This window comes from Platichthys flesus, chromosome 4 (assembly GCF_949316205.1).
Source record: "Platichthys flesus chromosome 4, fPlaFle2.1, whole genome shotgun sequence".
NCBI lineage: Eukaryota > Metazoa > Chordata > Actinopteri > Pleuronectiformes > Pleuronectidae > Platichthys > Platichthys flesus.
Genome location: NC_084948.1, coordinates 28,365,665 through 28,384,995, shown reverse-complemented (window position 1 = coordinate 28,384,995; position 19,331 = coordinate 28,365,665). Strand labels below are relative to the sequence as shown.

The 19,331-nt window shown below is 42.3% G+C and overlaps 3 protein-coding genes across 4 annotated transcripts in view; 2 read left to right on the top strand and 1 right to left on the bottom strand.

The window, feature by feature from the left end:
- The first annotated feature begins 1,148 nt into the window (after positions 1–1,148).
- Positions 1,149–12,111, top strand: LOC133951426 (olfactory receptor 52E4-like). Its single transcript, XM_062385350.1, has 4 exons — positions 1,149–2,153; positions 3,355–3,405; positions 9,668–9,732; positions 11,775–12,111. The coding sequence occupies exons 1-4, from the start codon at positions 1,149–1,151 to the stop codon at positions 12,109–12,111; spliced, it is 1,458 nt and encodes a 485-aa protein (XP_062241334.1).
- Positions 12,112–14,485: 2,374 nt separating this feature from the next.
- LOC133951424 (olfactory receptor 52L1-like) lies at positions 14,486–15,493 on the top strand. Its single transcript, XM_062385349.1, has one exon. The coding sequence runs from the start codon at positions 14,486–14,488 to the stop codon at positions 15,491–15,493; it is 1,008 nt and encodes a 335-aa protein (XP_062241333.1).
- A 496-nt stretch (positions 15,494–15,989) lies between these two features.
- Positions 15,990–19,331, bottom strand: part of arrb1 (arrestin, beta 1) — a 13,239-nt gene continuing 9,897 nt past the window's right edge. For both annotated transcript variants that reach the window (XM_062386781.1, XM_062386782.1), the window contains exon 16: positions 15,990–17,856. In XM_062386781.1, coding sequence (XP_062242765.1) covers positions 17,745–17,856 — 112 coding nt within the window. In that variant the 3' untranslated portion in view covers positions 15,990–17,744. The remainder of the gene's footprint in view (positions 17,857–19,331) is intronic.

Sequence of the window (19,331 nt, the reverse complement as noted above, 5' to 3'; positions counted from 1 at the left end):
AAAAAATACACACAGTGATCTGCAAAACACTAAACACACTTGTATACATTAAACAAAGAAGTATAACAAGATGTCACTTCCTTGCAATTCCTAAGCACTGCCTGTCAAATGACCCCCCCTATGGGCCAATTGGTTAAACACAGCCATCAGGTGTTCAAACACATGATTGCTTAATTTTAGACACACCAATCACGTTTAAGCACTTTAAAAATGCAGCAGGTGAGTTCACCTGTTTTCAACCAAAATGGAGCTTGTGCTCAAAAAAATTGTAAGCAATCATGTGTTTGAACACCTGATGGCTGTGTTGGACCAATTGGCCCATGGGGGGGGGGGGGGGGGGGGTAATTGGGTCAGGTTGGATAATTGTGTAATACTTGATTGTAGTGTTTATGCAATCGAAAAAAAACTGTATTAGTGTTTTTAGTAGTTTGACTCTTGTTGAGGCTGAAGAACAGAGGACGTCTCACCTTGTTAAAGACTCTGAGACAACCACACAAAACAGTTCAACAGTTGCAGAACTGCTGAAGATGTGAAGAGGGGAACCTGCATCGTCTCACATGTACTTTTAAAGTCACAGTTTGTGAAGTTTGTTGAATCTAGCAAATAAATGTTCTCATGAATTGAATTAGAGTGAAGGTCTTAATGTAACTGAAGCTGTTGATATAATTGAACATGGAGCCACTGACACCACAGATCATAGGATTCTGATAAAGGGACTGGACCACATGTTGGAACCAGTGGAACATTAGACTGGTTTCAATCATATTTAACACATAGATTTCAGTTTGTTCATGTTAACACTGACTCCATACACACACAGGTTAGTCCTGGAGTTCCTCAGATGTGTCTTAAAATTCAGATTTCAATCCTAAATTACGCCCAGAAATTTAATCTAAGTATCTACTTCAATATTTTCAGCCTTAATGAAAATATCAGCATTGATGACCTGCTAATTGGATTTAGAAAATTTCAGATCAATCCACAGTGTGATGAAGGTTTGACATTTTGCTGATAGTTGTGGAGAGGACTGTGGTTCTGAGGGTTTATTCTCTGGTGAATATTCTGTTGCTGTGACGTCTCCTGATCTGAAGGTTTAAAGAGGTGGAACAGAGTCTGAGCTCAGTGAGCCGAGCTTCAGAAGAAGTGTCATGAAGGCAGCGGTGAGTTTCAGGCTCTGTCACAGTTGTTTTCTCGAGAATCCGTTTTGTGGAGTTTCACTGAATTCAGTCCACGTGAAGAGAATCATGATAAACGCCACCATGGTTTCTTATTTCACTCTGGCTGCTTATGTGGACTCTGGACTGTTGAGATACTTGTTCTTCACGATGGTCCTGTCCTTGTACTTGTTGATCCTCTGTGCCAACGTGCTGCTGATTGTAGTTATCTGTATGAACAGAAGTCTCCATGAACCTATGTACGTGTTCCTGTGCAGCCTGTTTGTAAATGAACTGTATGGTAGCACAGGGTTGTTTCCTCTCCTCCTGCTCCAGATCCTCTCAGACGTTCACACTGTTCCTCGTCCTCTTTGCTTCCTGCAGATCTTCTGTGTGTATTCTTACGCTTGTGTTGAATTCTTTAATTTAGCCGTGATGTCTTATGACCGATACCTGGCCATCTGTTGTCCTCTGAAGTACAACACACGTATGACACCGAGAAAGATCACAGTGCTCATTACTCTCACATGGTTATTGGCCTCTGTTGTGTGTTTTGTCCCATTAACAATGACTGCCCCTTTACAGCTGTGTGGAAACATCATCAACAAGGTCTACTGTGATAATTATTATATCGTCAAGCTGTCGTGTTCCGACACCACAGTCCACAGCATCTACGGACTCGCTGCCACCTCTTTTGTTATCGTATCTCCTGTGTTGCTGATATTTTTCTCCTACGTGAGGATTTTAAAGGTTTGTTTCTCTGGTTCCAAGCAGACGAGACAAAAAGCTGTCAGCACCTGCACCCCCCACCTCCTCTCTCTGCTCAACTTCTCCTTCGGGGCTTTCTTTGAAATCATACAGAGCAGATTTAACATGAGCAACGTCCCCAACCTGTTGAGAATCATTTTATCTTTGTACTGGCTCACATGTCAGCCGCTCTTCAACCCCTTAATGTACGGACTCAACATGTCGAGGATCCGCAACATCTGTAAAAATCTCATGGTTTTGCTTCAACTGTCTTTTCTCCGTAATTATGTTGTGATGCTTAAACACGGCCGGAGGAGATGAAGCTAAACGGAGTGCTGGGACTGTTTTGCTTCTTTAAATGAAGGAAACCATGATAAACAAGTTTTATCAAACTGACAAATCACTCATCACATTCTTTATTTGCTTTGAAAGAAACAATAAAAGGTTTGAAAAGAAGTTCTTTAATTCTTCTTTTGCTCTTGAATCCATCTGATGACAACTGCAACGTTTTCTACAATCAACAAACCGACTGGAGAATTGTGAAAATTAATTGAAAAGTTTTATGTTTTTTTGTGTATTGTACTAGAAACCGCTGTTTTGTGTCAATTGTATAGATAGTAAAAATTTTACTCTAAAAAATGCAAAGATGTTTTAACCATCTTTAGTTTTCATCCTAAAGAACATGATTATTGTCAGACTCACTTTTTCCTTCACCTTCAAAAACTGTTTTACTCGATTTCTGAAGAACTTTCACAAACTTAGGCCCGAACATAATTTAAAATTTTACTTTTTTGTTGACACTCCTCCTTTTATCTTTTTCCACACAACGTGTATAAAGTAATAAAATAAAAGTAAAGAAAAGTCAAATCAATCAAACAAATATTACAACTCATATGTAAATAGACATCAGATTTGTATGAATGTGGGGAAGACTGAACTCAAACTAAATAAAGAAATATATTAACAAATGCATAAATCAATGAATGCAAAAAAAAATAAATGACAAGATACAGTTTGGTGATGAAAACACTATTTTCCTGCTCGATAGCTCAGAGGGCGGAGCCACACAAGACACTACCACCACTCTTCTCAATCTTCTTCATCTTGAAGGAGACAATAATCGTGTCAAGCTGCTATTTGTGGATTTAACACAATCTAACCCCACATTGTAAAACATAAACTCATGAAGAACCTAGGATTTAATATCATGGTCAGGGGGAGGAGTCAGAGGGATCACAGCTGTCCCCGTGCTGGGATGTAAACCTGACAAAAAAGTTTAAAGTTGAAGTTGACTTGTTAATTCTTTCTTATTTTGTTCTGTGATACTTTATCTTTATTATTCATGTGTGTATTATTCGAGTGTGTAGTGCATGTCTGTGCATGTGTTTGGTATAAATAAACATATCTTAATCTTAATCTTAATCATTACATCATTACATCATTACATCATTACATCATTAGGAGCAGAAACCTCCGGAGTCAGAGTCGATGCTCTGGAGACAAAGTTGTTACAGAAGAAGAGAGAAAATCAAACACACACAAACACACAAGCAAACACATAGACACACACACACACATACACACACACACAGACACACACACAGAATTGTGTGTGTGAAGAAGTTTGTTCTATTCCGCTCTTTAGTTTCAATGAACTTTATCTTTGGGAAAACAAAATTTGCAATTTGGAGAAGGTTGGACTGATCCACTGCGCTGCCTGAGGGGGGTGTTGGCAGCTGTTTTGGGAATCGAACATGCATTCTTCAGACTGATAACATGGATGTTTTCAGGCTGTCGGACCTGTGTCACTGCGGGAGAGCCACTCTGCTGCTAAAATATCAGAACATTTTAAGCCTAGTGTTTGTGTATATATAGAATATTTGTCATTAATTCATTCACATTGATTTAAATTGTTACGATTATTTGACGATGTGACATAAATAAAGATATAATTATTATTGTTGGTGACTTTTATTCATGTTGACAATAATAAAGATTGCCTTAGCGTAGCATTCATTTCGATACTAGCCTCTATTGGTTTCAGTCAGTGTGTACATCAACCTACTCATTGTTGTAACCACACACTTGTCCTTGTATTATCGTACGGGGTCAAAATTGAACATTTAACACTACTTCCGCGCAATCTAGTTCTATCAGATCATGATTTAATAACCATCTATTTTTCATTATCTGAATATATGCCCAAAAAAATCCTAATATTCTAGATGTTTACCTGATAGTGCTGTAGCTAAATTTAGGGAAATAATTCCAACGAGCACCCGCACGTCGGAGCCTGTAGCGGCGGTGGAGAGAGCGACCAAGCGCACGGCTCCGCGTTGCATGCGTTTTGCGAACTGCGGCAAGATGAACGCTTCACGATCTTCGTCCGTCAAGCGACGCCGATCCTTGCCTGCTAATTGCTCATTACGGTCCACGCTATCAATTACACGTCACACTGTGAAAATTACATGTAAATCGAATGATAGTTGAAAAACAAAGTTTACTTCCTGTTGCCAGTAGGTGGCGCCATCACTATTATTACAAACAGACCTGATCTGTTCAAGTAGGCGCTCTGATGTAGCGTGAGCAATTTTGTGTCAATTGGACAATGTTAACACAACTTAATTCTCACACTGATCAGTAGGTGGCGCTATGACCATGAACTAATATTTGTATGTGGAGCTGTTCAGATCAGGATTGTGATCATAGGTCAGTAGTTTGGAGCCTGTTGGATAATGCAGAGTGGAATAACAAAGTACTTACTGTTTCATGGATAATCAATAGGTGGCGCTATGACACTGAGGAAATATTGACGCAGAGGGCTGTTTAGGCTTGTACTCTTATCATGTGACAGAAGTTTGATAGTGATAGGACAATGCACATTGGACTTATGAAAACATCGTCTCGTCTGGCGAAGGATGATCCTTCGCCAAACATCAATGTTTACATGGTTTGAGGAAATGTCACTATTTTGACCTTGATCCAATGACTTGACTGAGGTCATTTGAGCTGTATATTGTAAAGCAGCCAGGAGCAGTTCATCAAAATATAAAACATGTCACTTCCTGTAGCCACCAGGGGGCGCTGTGATTTCAAGTCATAATTTCTGTGTAGATGTCATCAGGCCGGGACTCTTGTCTTTGACGCCACGCCACGGTCACACGGTGTGACGAAAAATAAATCCCTTAGTCCCTTTTTTTCTTAATCTTGTTTCGATGAAACTCATCTGAATTTGAAGTTGATCAGATGAAAGCCCTATGACAAGTACATCAAAGTAAAAATTTGGAATATGGCTAAAATTGCCACTAAATCCAAAATGGCAGGCTTCCTGTTTGGTCTAGCATATCTGTCCAAGAGACTTAAAGTTTGTTATGAAAAGACACATGCCCAAAACGATTTTTGTAAATGTTGGCCAATCATAGTGCCGGGGCTGCCCGTTTGGGGGCGCTAGTCATTACTTTTGCCACGCCCATTCCTTAAAACCATATGAATATCTTCAGGGGGGGGATTTTGCTAAACACATGTAGTTTGAGTGAGATAGAACCATTAACACTGAAGTTACAGCAATTTCGTGTTTCACGGCGAGTTGATGAACTTTGATGCCCCGCCATTAATATGGCGTTTGACGAAAAGTTAGTTATCTTATGCCTTCATTATCAATGTCTTGAGACCCATTTGATAAAGTTTGACATGGTTGAGGTCAATGGATGAGGAGAAATTCATCCAAGTGTAAGACAAGACGCGGACATACAGGACCATGTATGTCCGCGTTACAGATGCTCGTGTTTTGATGGCATTTAACCAAACTTTGACGCCACGGTCAGACGGTATGACGAAAAGTTGATCTTTCAATAACTTCTCAATAACTTCATCTCCATTACTATTTCCACCTCGTTTATTTAGCCTGTTATGGAGTTTTAGAGTGAATTAGACAGTTTAGACATGATTATAATCTCCACACATCAGTGTTGTTAACAGTTCTCAAATTAATTCTATAATTATGTTTTCACACTGAGGGAAGTGGAGAGACTTGATGTGGACTTTTATCAACAGCTCTGTGGGAGATTATCACTTTGAATATTACAGATGAGGTAGAAATACATTTTATCTATGTGTACAATGTTGTATTTCTTTCAGTACTTGTATCAAAAGCGACTTAAAATATGTACATTTAACCATGAGGGTACAAACCCAGACCCCAGTACATCAGTTCTATCTGAAATCACTGGTGCTTCATACACAACAGAAAACATTCTTTAACAGTGCGTTTATTCTCCTCATAGATGAAGAACTGATGTCCTCAGCAGCAACATGGTGGAGATCTGCAGCTTCATGCTGGTCAACACGCGGACGACTGCATCATCATCATAATTTACACAACAATTCATGTTTCCCTCCCTTAACTAAAGATGGCCTGCATCTGTTTAGTGTTGGAGTGTCATGGATAAGAGTTAATTTCCATCCTCATTATGGTAGCTTAAAAACACTTATTACAACAATGTGTATCTTTGCTTTCTGATTTGATACACTTAAGATAAGAACCCAGTGTTTTATATTTCTGCTTTGCCATAAGAGGCAGAACATGGTCACCACAGCTGTGTCCTTCAGGCTCGTCCGTCCCTAATAAAATGATAGGAAACATAAAAATATGGCATTATTGTACAGGAAGTGTTACCTATGAACAAAGTGTGTATTCTTATTTGTGTGGATATTCAACTATGTATTTAAATATGCTTTTGGATCAAAACGTGCACTACCATGACAATGAATGTACAGTATGGAGTTATTTCACATTAAAAGTATTGCATTATAATTGAATACGTATGTTTTATGTGCAATACTTTGATTTTAAGTAATGAAAACAGGTCTGTACCTGGAGTCAGTGTTTAGTCTGGTTTGATTCAAGTTGTGTCTCAGGTTGGACATTCTAGAGGAACATAAAACAAATACACAAATATGTAAAGTCATACATGTGCCAGGTTAACTGCTTAACAGACTTTTACATGGTCAAAATAAAATATTACTTCAAAGTTAATCAGATCATAATCATTTCATCTTAGGAAATAGGTTGTAAACATCAGCTTCAAATTCTCTATGACACTGTCTGTTCTAGTAAAGTTACAAGGCTATAATCTATTTATATTTAACAAAATAATTCAGTGAAGTCTGCCTGAGATTAACGATGTAAACGCTGAAGGTAGCAGACACGGTGAGTTTTCACTGTAACACGTGACAGGACATAAACACCATTACTCTGAATAGAGAGACTTAATGCTCCTCTGAACAGCTGCTCTTGCAATGCAGATGTGACTTCTTAACATTGTCAAGTCAAATGGGTTGCCGAGTGAAACAACATCATACCATTAGCTTGGTATCTTACGTGGTGGAGGTAATTCTCTGCTGGGTGGACGTGTTCATGTCGGTGTGTGGCGGTAATATCTGCCGTTCGCATAGAACGGGAGATTTTCCACCCGTTCGACGCTGTGTTTACCTTCCACTTCGAACACATCTAAATAAAATACTAAACGTGACTTACCACAGAGAGGGAGCGCAGACGTCTTTAACGTGTCCATCAGGAGAACAAGCAGAACCTTAAACCATGTTTCTCATACGATATGTGAGTGGAAGCCCCGCACAGTCTCATGAGGCGTGTGCTGCTCACTCCGCTGAAACCGCAGCACGCCACCAGCGGCAGTGTGCGCGCGTCGCTGTGACCATGGTCTTACACTGCCATCTAGTGACTAAATATTGCGGCACATCTATCAGTTATAGGTGTTTTCATTCTTCAAACTGGAAGCCACACCACGGTGAAAAGTTACATTTTTTTAGATCTTCATCTTGTTTTGAAGACACGCATATTGTGCAATAGTAGGAGTAGATTTGACGTTGGCTAATTATTAATAATCATGAAATACGATTATTAAAATAACAATTATTTATTAAAAATAATCAAAAATTATAAAGCTATTAATTAAGAATAGTAAAAAAATGTATTAGAAATGATACGGTTATCCATTAATAATAGTTAAAATAATTAATGAAAATAATAAAATTATCAATCAAGAATAATACAATCTGTAATCATTGCTTATTGTCGCGGGGCACCACCCTGGTTACAGGGACCAACGAGTCAAACTATAGTTATCAGTCTCAAGTGATAAAAGTTAAATTAATAATCTCAATATTTATTATTAATGATTATATAATAAACAATTAAGGGTTTTAAGTTCGAGCACAGGCTATAGTAATCCAGCTGTATTCACATAAATATGCACAAATATTCACAGAAATACAAATACTTTAATTACAAAAGTATTTATTAAAAAAGGGACATAAAGTTAATGTTATTTCAATTATTCTTCATTTAACAAACTCCAATATTTCAAAGATGGCAACAACAGCAGCAGCATTTATCACAATTAAGACCACGCATGTGATACGGGGTATCTATGTGTGTGTGTCTGCCTGTCTGTGTGTGTGTGTGTGTGTGTGTGTGTGCGTGTGTGTAAGAAAGAGAAAGGGGAGTGGCTATGGCGTAATGACGAGTTCACGTGGTGACGTCCTCTGGCCGAATTCAATGTGATGTTACATTCACGTACTTTCAAGATGGAGGTTACCTTAGTGAAGCCACGTTGCGAAAAGCAAAATGGCTGCCGGTCACTGACCTTAACAAAGGGGATCTTTAAGACAAAGAGATTTCTTATCTCGTGGTTTTGGCGCAGAATGGCGTCGAGATGTATAAATGCTCGTTAAATCTAGATTTCTCCATGTAACATGAAATATATCAGTGTAGGTCGGGACGTGTGTAAAAACAGGTTTAGGAGAAAAGAGAGAGAGAGGGAGAGATAGAGACAGATCAGGAAAGCTCTCAAAACATCGTCAGGGACAAACTTCCAGCGAAGCAGGCAGTCCAGTTACGTGAGATTTATCTTTTAACAGATGTAAATCTCTGCACAATATCTCTGACGGTAACACGTTAAAAGGAAACGCCGGTTTGTTACCGCGCGCTTCTCAAAAACACAGTAAACAAAGGAACCGGATGTGACGTCTCAGTCGTCGTGTGTAACACGGCTAAAAAACAGACCGTTGATACTAAACTATTCTCTCAAAGTCCATGTGGTGGTCACAGAAAAAAACACAATGTTCAGTGGGGGCTCCATGTGCATGTAAAGACTGTCCTTTTCCATTGTAACTGGTAACAACAGAGACGCAGAAGAGATTACCTCATTTAAGGGTATCCAGAAATGCTGCCGCAGACTCAGGGGTGTTGAAAAGGCGAATTTGCCCTTCATGAAGACACCGGAGGCGGGCTGGATAGGCAAATCCACGTATTTATTGTGACGAGCCAAAACTTTCCCCACCGTTTCAAACTCTCGCCGCCTTCGCAGGACCTCCGCTGACAGGTCGTGGTAGTAGCGCGGCAGGGAGCCGCCATGGTGGATGTCGCGTTTCTTTAGCGCTGCTCTGAGCACAGCCTCTCTTTGGGAATAGCGCAGAAACCGGACCAGCACGCTTCTCTGGGGCTTGTCCGGGGCCGGAGCGGGAGCCATGGCCAGATGGGCGCGTTCAATCTCCAGCGGGGGGTAATCAGCAGACAGGCCGATTAAAGTCGTTAATGTTGTCTGGAAAAAGTCCGCAACAGGATGTTGCCCTCCGTCTTCTCTGGAAGGTTGATAATTTTCAGATTTTTGCAACTGCCACGGTTTTCTAGGTCGTCAATTTTCAGCAGCAGCTGCTTCACTGGTTTTTCCACGGCGGTTGTGCAGGTGTCACTGTGGCTGTCCTCCGTGGCGGAGACCCTCTCCTCGACCTCTTCCATGCGCTTTTCCAGGTCCGTCACTCGGTTAGACAGAGTCGACAAGGAGCTCTCCACCGAAGTGACAGATACTTTTATTTCGTTCAGTGCACAGTCAATGGTGTCTAGGCGAGTGCCGACCGATTAATCCATGTCGTTCACCCGAGAGGCCACAGACTTTATTTCGGCTAAGATCTGCTCCATAGTTGCTTGATCAGTTAGCGTTAGCTCTGAGACGTTAGCGTCACCTTGGTTGGCCTCACTCGGGACACGTGGGGCCGTTTGTTGAGTGGTTCTCATCTTAGCGGCGGCACCCGACAGTGAAAAAATAGAAAAATCTTGAGGTTTGGGCATCGTTGAGGTACAGTTCGACCGACCATGTTAAGTTTATATGGAAAAAGTTATTAATTTATCTGTAGCCTGGAGCGGGTTACTCAGAGAAAAGTCTCAAGTGTCCATTTGGATCCGGTTCACGGACATCTTCAGCACCTCGCTGGCTGAATGTGTTGTACCCGCCTGCCTCAAAACATCCACCATCATCCCCATTCCCAAGAAGCAGAGGATCACAGGCCTTAATGACTACAGACCAGTCGCCCTGACCTCCGTAGTGATGAAGACCTTTGAGCGCCTCGTGCTGACCCACCTCAAGACCAGAACCAACCACCTCCTCGACCCGCTGCAGTTTGCCTTCAGAGCCAACAGGTCCGTAGACGACGCAGTCAACATGGGACTCCACTTCATCCTCCAGCACCTCGGCCTGAGCCCACCTGCAGGTGGAGCACTAACTTCCTGACCGACAGGAAGCAGCGCGTGAGGCTGGGGAAGCTTGTCTCTGAGACCCGGACCATCAGCACTGGAGCCCCACAGGGTTGTGTGCTCTCTCCTCTCCTCTTCTCCCTCTACATGAACAACTGCACCTCCAGCCATCCCTCTGTCAAACTCCTGAAGTTTGCCGACGACACCACCCTTATTGGATTAATTTCCAATGGGGACGAGGCTGCCTACAGAGAGGAAGTTAACAGCCTGGCTACCTGGTGCAGCCAGAACCACCTGGAGCTGAACGCTTTAAAAACTGTAGAGATGGTAGCAGACTTCAGGAGGAGCTCAGCTCAACCCGCCCCCCTCACCATGTGCGACTCCCCAGTTAAACCAGTGGAGTCTTTCAGATTCCTGGGGACGATCATTGCACAGGACCTGAGATGGGCGGAGAACATCACCTCCATCATCAAGAAGGCCCAGCAGAGGATGTTCTTCCTGTGCCAGCTGAGGAAATTCAGCATGCCGCGGAAAGTGATGGTTGAGTTCTACACAGCCATCATGGAGTCCATCCTCACCTCATCCATCACCGTCTGGTTCGCTGCCTCCACTGCCAAGGACAAGGGCAGACTGCAGCGGATCATTCGGTCAGCTGAGAAGGTCATCGGCTGTGACCTGCCGGCTCTCATAGACCTGTTCCACTCCAGGACCAGTAAGAGAGCAAGCAAGATCATCGCTGATCCTTCCCATCCCGCTCACCACCTGTTCCAGAGACTCCCGTCCGGAAAAAGGTTCCGGGCCATCAGGACTAACGCCGGGTTCACACCGGAGACGGAAGCGAGGCGTAAGCGCAGCGCCAATCCTCTGGCTCCCATCCACTCCCATGAAATCGTTGTGCTGAACACACCGGACGCTGAAGCGTAGCGTTGTGCGGCGGCGGCCTCGCGCCGTGCAGCGATCGTTTCGGCGTCAAGTCTATTTTTTCCGCTTGACGCGAGCGTATCGCGGTAGGAAACACACTGAAAAATGATTTTAAACGATATTGACGACATATTTTATATGAGATAAATGATCAAATATGCATCCCATACTTTGTATTCACCTTCTGTTGTCCTGGAGTTTTAATTTTAACACTATTACCGACCACATTATTAAACGTCCCCCTCTGCCCATCCACTACAACCACACAAGCAGTCATAAAGATAAAAAGAGAGGGGGGGGGGGGCACTACGTACTCTCCACATAGGTTTGAGTGGTGAATTCGTACTTTTCCCTCGACACCCGACGGCCACCAACAACATTGTGTGTTCGATCTCCATTAGTCTGATTGCTGTGGTGGATTTCTTCTTCATCATCACCTCGTACGTGGTCATCTTCAGCTCTGTGATGCGTTCAGGGACATCAGGCGTTAAAGCTCTTCACACGTGTGTCACTCACATCGTGGTCATGGCCGTCAGCCTGACCATCGTCCTCACCGCCTTCCTGTCGTATCGCATCAGGAACGGTCTCCCTGCGTCAGTTCACATCTTCTTGAGCGTCATGTACATGTTGTTTCCGAACTGCTTCTACCCGATCATCTGCAGCGTCAGAACCTCGAAGATACGACGTCACATCGTCAACATGCTAACACTCCGTCGCTGCGTCGCAGATCTCAGCTAACGATTTTATATTTTATAAAAAACTAAAATTAACTTAATACAATACAGAGATGAGTTTTATCTAAGTGATAACAAAACAGTCTAACCCTTAACTTAAAATAGTTTTGTGCCAAAAACAACTACATGGTTCACAACAAAAAACCCACAACATGAAATTCTCCTGTTCTCGTGTTTTCAATTGATGGCAACATGATTCCTGAGAGGGGCGCTGCAGCTCAGTAAAAACAATGAACCGATTGTATGCATCTTATTGAAAACTTTTTATTCTGTATTGTTTTCATGTCACAATGTGTATAGAAACATTTTAATATAGCTATTTTCTACATAATCGTAGATCATTGTATAATAATAAAAATGAAATTAATGAAAGCAAATAACATTACTTTAATATATACTCATATATTCATATCACCTGGCCCTGAACGCAGCGGAGAGTGTCAATGGAATCAGAACCAAAGGTTGATGAGCCTCCTGCTGGCGGAGAAGCAGATGTGCAAGGATGCAGTGAACAGAGGAGGATGATACAGATGACATCATCTTCAGCAGAGAGATTTAAATCATTAACAAGAGAAAAATAAACAGGAAGTGAACTGATGTGTTGTCAGTGTTTATCTATTAAAGCGTCTGATTAGAGATTAGAGTCCCTGAACGCACCACAGACCCACCGCTCATAATTAATCCCACAATCCTCGGAGAGGGGAACTCGACGCCCATGTTTGGGCCTTGGGGCCAATTATCATGAGGAGCAATTATCACAAGGAGCCAATTATCACAAGGAGCCAATTATCACAAGGAGCCAATTATCACAAGGAGCCACAGCAACAGAAAAATATCATCAAACAACTGATTCAAATCAAACGGATCAGAAACTTGAACAAACATCAGAGAGAGAAAAACGATGTGAAACGACAGAAACATCTTTACAAACATTTATTTAACGTCTAGTATTGAGTTTTGAGTTTGGTTCAAAACTCAAAACCAGGGGGCTTAGTTTGGGAGCTGTGACGTTTAATAAAATGATGATTGAATAAATGACATCACAACATAATAACATAATAACATTATAACGTAAACATGGACGTCGCAGCAGAAACAAAAAGACAAACGAGGCGTCAGGAGGAAACAGGAATTTGATTCAACTTGAATTTCTCCTCTCGTGTCTAATTTGGTTTTCCGGACCAATCAGTGCGCTGCTGTGTTCAGGGTCATTTCTCCTTTGGGACGTTTGGACATCAGCTATAAGACGAGCGGAGGGCGAGCGGAGGGGTCGGTGAAGAGCCGCCGGCCGACGACAGCAGGTAAGACGTTTTCTCCTCTACATCAAATCTGAAAATAAAATATTGAATGATTCTATAGTAAATTATCTTCAGCTGGATTTCTGTTGTACAGTTATTTTTGATTTTTGTTTTAAAATCAACGAAAGATCCTTTCATTTACTCAAGCATCTGAAATTAGTTGAATATTTAATATTTTTAGTTTTTGCTATGATGATACAATAATAATCATGATAATAAAGTTTATTAAAAACAGTTACAAGCTGCTTTACGAGTTCAAACTCAAACACTCAAGACTTTTAAAAGAGGATCAATATTTAAAGTATGTAAAAGATGTTTGATGAATTCAGTCAAAACCTATTCATGATACTTTTTTATTAGTTGATCATTTTTCATTGGTAGTTCAGTTTCAATTTCTCTGTTGACCACAAGGTTCATGTTGTTAAAAAGGATTTTAAAGTTTCACTCTTTTCTTATCTGAATTTCATTTGACTTAGTATTTTCATGTGATGACGAATCAAATCCTTATTTCTGCCTTGTGACAAATGTTTGAAGTTTGTTTATAAACAGAATGTTTTTATATTCTAATATTGACTTGATTTGCATTTCTCTTTGAATGTGTTATGTTTTTGTCATTACCAAAAATACAAAATTTATTTTTCCTATTTTATAGATTTTAAAAAAATTTTCTCTGAACACAAATTATAATATTTTATATAAATGTAAACAAAATATTTTATATCCAGCACCATGAAACCAGAATACACACACACACGCACACACACACGACACAGTGAAATGATCTCATCTCACTTTTCTCTGTTTAGTGGGAAATAAAGCAGCTTTTTTGTTTCTGTTCATTTTGATTCACATGAGAAAACAGTTTGTATAAAGTGTTGTTTGCTGCTTCAGTCGAACGGTTCATGTGTTTATGTTGTTGCACAAACATAAAACATCGAAGTGATATGTCCTATTATATAAAAATGATCTGTGAGTTTCGATAGAAGGAGTGCAAACTGTCGAGTTTTGTTCTTCCTGCTCGTCAGTTTGCGTCAGTGTTGAATTCTCTCTGTCTTACCGGTCTCAGGTGAAGCCGCCGCCATGTTGGATTCATCACCGAGTTGGAACATCTCCCACAACACCTTCGTGCTCCAAGGTTTTCCGGAGCTGCAGCGACAGCGCCGCCTGCTGGCGCTGCCCTTCTTAGCCTCGTATGTGTCTGTGCTGCTGGGAAACTCGGTGCTGGTGCACGTGATCCGTCGCGTTGAGAGTCTGCACAGCCCCATGTACCTGCTCATCTGCACGCTCTGCCTGGTGGACATGCTGGTGGTGACCGCCATCGTCCCCAACACGCTGCTCGGCCTCCTGTTTGACTGGAACCACATCTCATTGGCCGGCTGCCTGACTCAGATGTTCTTCACTCACTTCCTGTCCTCGGTGGAGTCAACGCTGCTGCTGGCGATGGCGTTGGACCGGTACGTGGCCATTTGTCAGCCGCTGCGCTACGCTGACATCATCGACTCCTCCATGTTCGTGCGGCTGCTGCTCTTCACTCTGCTGCGCAGCGGCTCCATCATGGCGGCGCTGGTCGGTTTGGCAGGTTCACTGTGGTTCTGCGACTCCAACGTCATCAGGCACTGCTACTGCGACCACATGGCGCTGGTGAGTCTGGCGTGCGACAACACGCAGAAGAACAGCACGGCGGGCCTCGTGGTGATCGTCTGCTTTGTGGGCGTAGACATCTCGCTCATCATCCTCTCCTACACGAAGATCCTGAGCGTGGTCGTCCGAGCGGCGGCGGCCGGCGAGGACCGCTGGAAGGCGTTTCACACCTGCGGCACTCACCTGATGGTCATGATGTGTTTCTACCTGGTGGGCAGCGTCTCCTTCCTTTCTCACAACCTCCAAATCCACGTTCCCACGGAGGTCAACACCTTCATGGGACTCGTGTACATTCTGTTACCGGCCACCGTCAACCCCGTCATCTATGGCGTTCGCACCAGGGAGATACGAAAAGGCTTTCAGAGGATTTTTAACCTCGAAGAAAAGAAACTGACGAAAACTAAAGTTTCTCCTTCTGGACAAAGTGACGTCAAATGTTATCAATAAGTGTTTTTCGCTTCTTCACTCATTTAATGAAACATGTTCTTTATGATCATGTGACAGTTTGTTCTCTGACACGGTCACATGACGAAGAAACGCTCCCGTTGTGTCGTCTCAACCGATCAGGACCTCGAACACATGGAGTCTGTCCTGCAGGGGGCGCCAGAGTCACACTGCAGGTCCGTCCTCGAGCAGGAAGTGAAGACGATCGATTGAGACTCGTTCAAACATTCAACTGTGGACGTTCATGTTCCCGACGACGTCACAGAAAAATAAAATGATCTCGACTGAAACTAGATTTCGTTTGAAACTCTTTGAGAAAGATCCCCCATGAAACAAAAGGTTTTACCCACAAACCTATTTTTTATTAAAGATGTACTGGAGACACAGTTGTCCAGGTGGCCCTTTCAAAATAAAAGTCTATGAAAATTATTTAAAAAATAATGACACTATTTTGTGAGTTAGGATCTTTGTCACACACACACAAACATACACACAAAGGGACGTTTCACATGTTTTATTTTGAAGGTTCAAATATACTGTTTTGTAAAATAAATGTTCATTAATGTTTCAGTATTTATCATCAATAAAACATAATTTTCCACTTCTCAGTTCAATCAGACAGGTTGTCATGACAACGAGGGCCGAAAACAATGAGACGTTGTGAAAAATTTCACGAGTTGACAAAAACATTCACAGTTTCTCTTAAATAAAGTTCCAGCACGTCACGTCTTAAATTCAAAAGTCTTTCGAGACTTTTTTAAAATGAAAAACACCAGCAGCTTAACTTTGTCAAAATAAAATCCAGTTTAAACTGATTAAATCTACATTTTTAAAGAATAATTCAACAACATGAATCGGACACATTTCAGAATAAACACACAGGTTTTCATGAACATTCTGCTTCATTAGTGTAATTGTTCACGTAGTCCCGTGTATTACTTGTGTTACTGGAGTATTCCACTAGAGGGCGCATCACAGACCATCTGAAAATTAAAACCTGGGGACGTTCTGATGACGTTTTCAATCGAGGCGCCATGAGGGCGCCATGATGCGTTCACAGTCAACTCAGAGACACGAGACTCCACCTGGAACATGAATGATTCATTTCGTGAGACGTCAGAGACGCTGCTGCTCGGCGAGTCCAAGTGAACGCAGCGTCTGAAACTGACAATGTTTTGGAAAATAAATAAGAAAACATCAAAGCACAGACACACTTTTGTTCCTTTAACCCCTTACTGCCTGAATTACTTTCCAATTATATCAAAAAAATATTATTTGTGTTTTTGGCTGTCATACAGATGCTAAATTAAGTGGAGATTGTTAATTTCAACATAGCATATACAATAAATATAAAATTAAGGTATGAGGCAAATTAGTGATATTAGGCATAACGGGGCATAGCCTTAATTTAACACATTTTCCAGTCTCTGGTATGTAGATTATTATATTGATGCCGCTTTTGATTGAAATTGAATAACAACATAAGTTTCTGTACAATCATTGCTGTTCCATCATAACAGTATTTCAAATACAGCTTAATACCTCAAAATAACTTTGCTGCACAGTCCCAAGGGGCTAGTATGTATTTTCCACACTGACCACCAGATGGTGGCAGAGTGCTTCCATTACCTTCCTTGGTATGTGTAGTATTTGCACCATCAGGCACAATCGTCACCTCAGCGGCATTAAGACCAGAATTGGGTTTGAGGCAAATTTGCGACATTCGTCTACAAGGGGTTAACCATCGTCAATAAAGTTTGATTATTCATAACATCAATAACTGAAGTTTCATGCAAAGGAGGCCTCCGCTTCCTGTCGGCTGATCGGATACTTCAAAGTCCTCTCGGCAAGTCGGGACGTCTCAGATGTCTCTGCCTCTGGAAGCTGACGTTGTGGCTCGAAGTGGCGAATCGTCCCACGTCAACCAACGACCCTCTGGTACGACACATCGAAACTAATCTGAACACAACGTTACTCCTGTCTGATCCCTAGTGGAAACACGTAGAACAAAGTGAGGCATGCTACGAGCCGTCGTCACCACACTGCCGCGTCAACACATCAGCCCAGTAGTGGAGAGCTGCTCGTCTGGAAGCAGGACTGGTTTCTGTGGTATTCTAGCATTTGACACCCGGCAGGACGCAGAGAAGACGAACACGAACGAGAACACAACAACACGCCACCGCCAGATGTTGACAGGCTCCAGACGGTGACAGCTAAACGTGACCTCCGGCAGCGCCGCTGATGCTCCTCGTCTTTATCTGTCGTTGAGTTTGGGCGAGTCCACCGGCTCCTCGTCTTCGTCCTTATCGTTTTTTGGCCCAATCAGCCGCTGGCGGGCAAAGTCTTCGAAGATGATGTCATCATCACTGGGGGGTTGGGGGGTGGGGGGATTGAATGTAGATAGATTAAAATATAAGAAAGGAAACGAGTGAGAACAGGAATCACTGTGAATCTGAGGCTCCGCCCACACTGCTACTCGAAGGTAAAACTCATCACTGTTGCCATGGGTACGCTATCTGTCACTTAGCAACCAACCACTATCTAACGACTTTCATTTGTTTTGATTTGAGTTCATGTTTGTTTGTTTCATCCCTGAACGAAGAGACCGAAGGCCGGCGCCTGCTTCTGCGTTTTCTATCAATTTTTCTTTTTTTTAACTAGACGGCAAAGCTCCGCCTCCCGCAGCCCGCAAGGCTGTGATTGGTTTGCTTACTACATCCTCTCCGGAGTCGGATTTCCGGTTTCATGCCCCATAATAACCAGCAGAAACCACGGAAGATTTAGAAGAACGAATATGGACCAAACAGAAGAAGAGATCTGAAAGTATGACCACTTGTACAACCCGTCACCGACTGGAGGATCTGTCCGTCAGAAAGAGGCTCCGAGGAGCCGGAGAGGTGATAAATAAACAGTCGACGAGGAAGAAAGACGGCGTCTCTAAGGTCGTCTTTGACAAACACGTTACTCCCCCTAGTGTTCTGGAGGTGAATAGCTTTGCAACACGCCTTAAAGCCCAAATCATGCTACTGTGTCCAAGCTACATCGTATCCTACGTGTTGACGGCTAGGTACGCAGAGCGCCGCACACGAGCAGCTGTGAATCTACCACGTAGCCTCGAGTCCGAAGCATGAATCCGACTGAAGCGTTTCCACTGTGAACAATCAGAATAGATGAGGAGGAGTTGAAAGACATCATGATGTGTTGTAACGTATGCAAAGTGCAGAGCTGCGTTTCCTCTTCACAGCTCATTTCCTGCTGCTCAGGCATGAAGACACATGAAGACACATGAAGACACATGAAGACACATTAAGACACATGAAGACACATGAAGACACATGAAGACACATGAAGACACATTAAGACACATGAAGACACATTAAGACACATTAAGACACATGAAGACACGTGAAGACACGTGAAGACACATGAAGACACATGAAGACACATGAAGACACATGAAGACACATGAAGACACATTAAGACACATGAAGACACATGAAGACACATTAAGACACATGAAGACACATTAAGACACATGAAGACACATGAAGACACATTAAGACACATGAAGACACATTAAGACACATGAAGACACATGAAGACACATGAGGACACATTAAGACACATGAGGACACATTAAGACACATTAAGACACATTAAGACACATGAAGACACATGAAGACACATTAAGACACATGAGGACACATTAAGACACATGAAGACACATGAAGACACATTAAGACACATTAAGACACATGAAGACACATGAAGACACATTAAGACACATGAGGACACATTAAGACACATGAAGACACATGAAGACACATGAAGACACATGAAG

Coding starts and splice junctions, on each gene's coding strand:
- LOC133951426 (XM_062385350.1), top strand. CDS start 1,149: ATGAAGGCAGCGGTGAGTTTCAGGCTCTGTCACAGTTGTTTTCTCGAG. Junction 3,406..9,667: donor GTCGATGCTCTGGAGACAAA/GTTGTTACAGAA, acceptor GCGGTTGTGCAG/GTGTCACTGTGGCTGTCCTC. Junction 9,733..11,774: donor TCTTCCATGCGCTTTTCCAG/GTCCGTCACTCG, acceptor GATCTCCATTAG/TCTGATTGCTGTGGTGGATT.
- LOC133951424 (XM_062385349.1), top strand. CDS start 14,486: ATGTTGGATTCATCACCGAGTTGGAACATCTCCCACAACACCTTCGTG.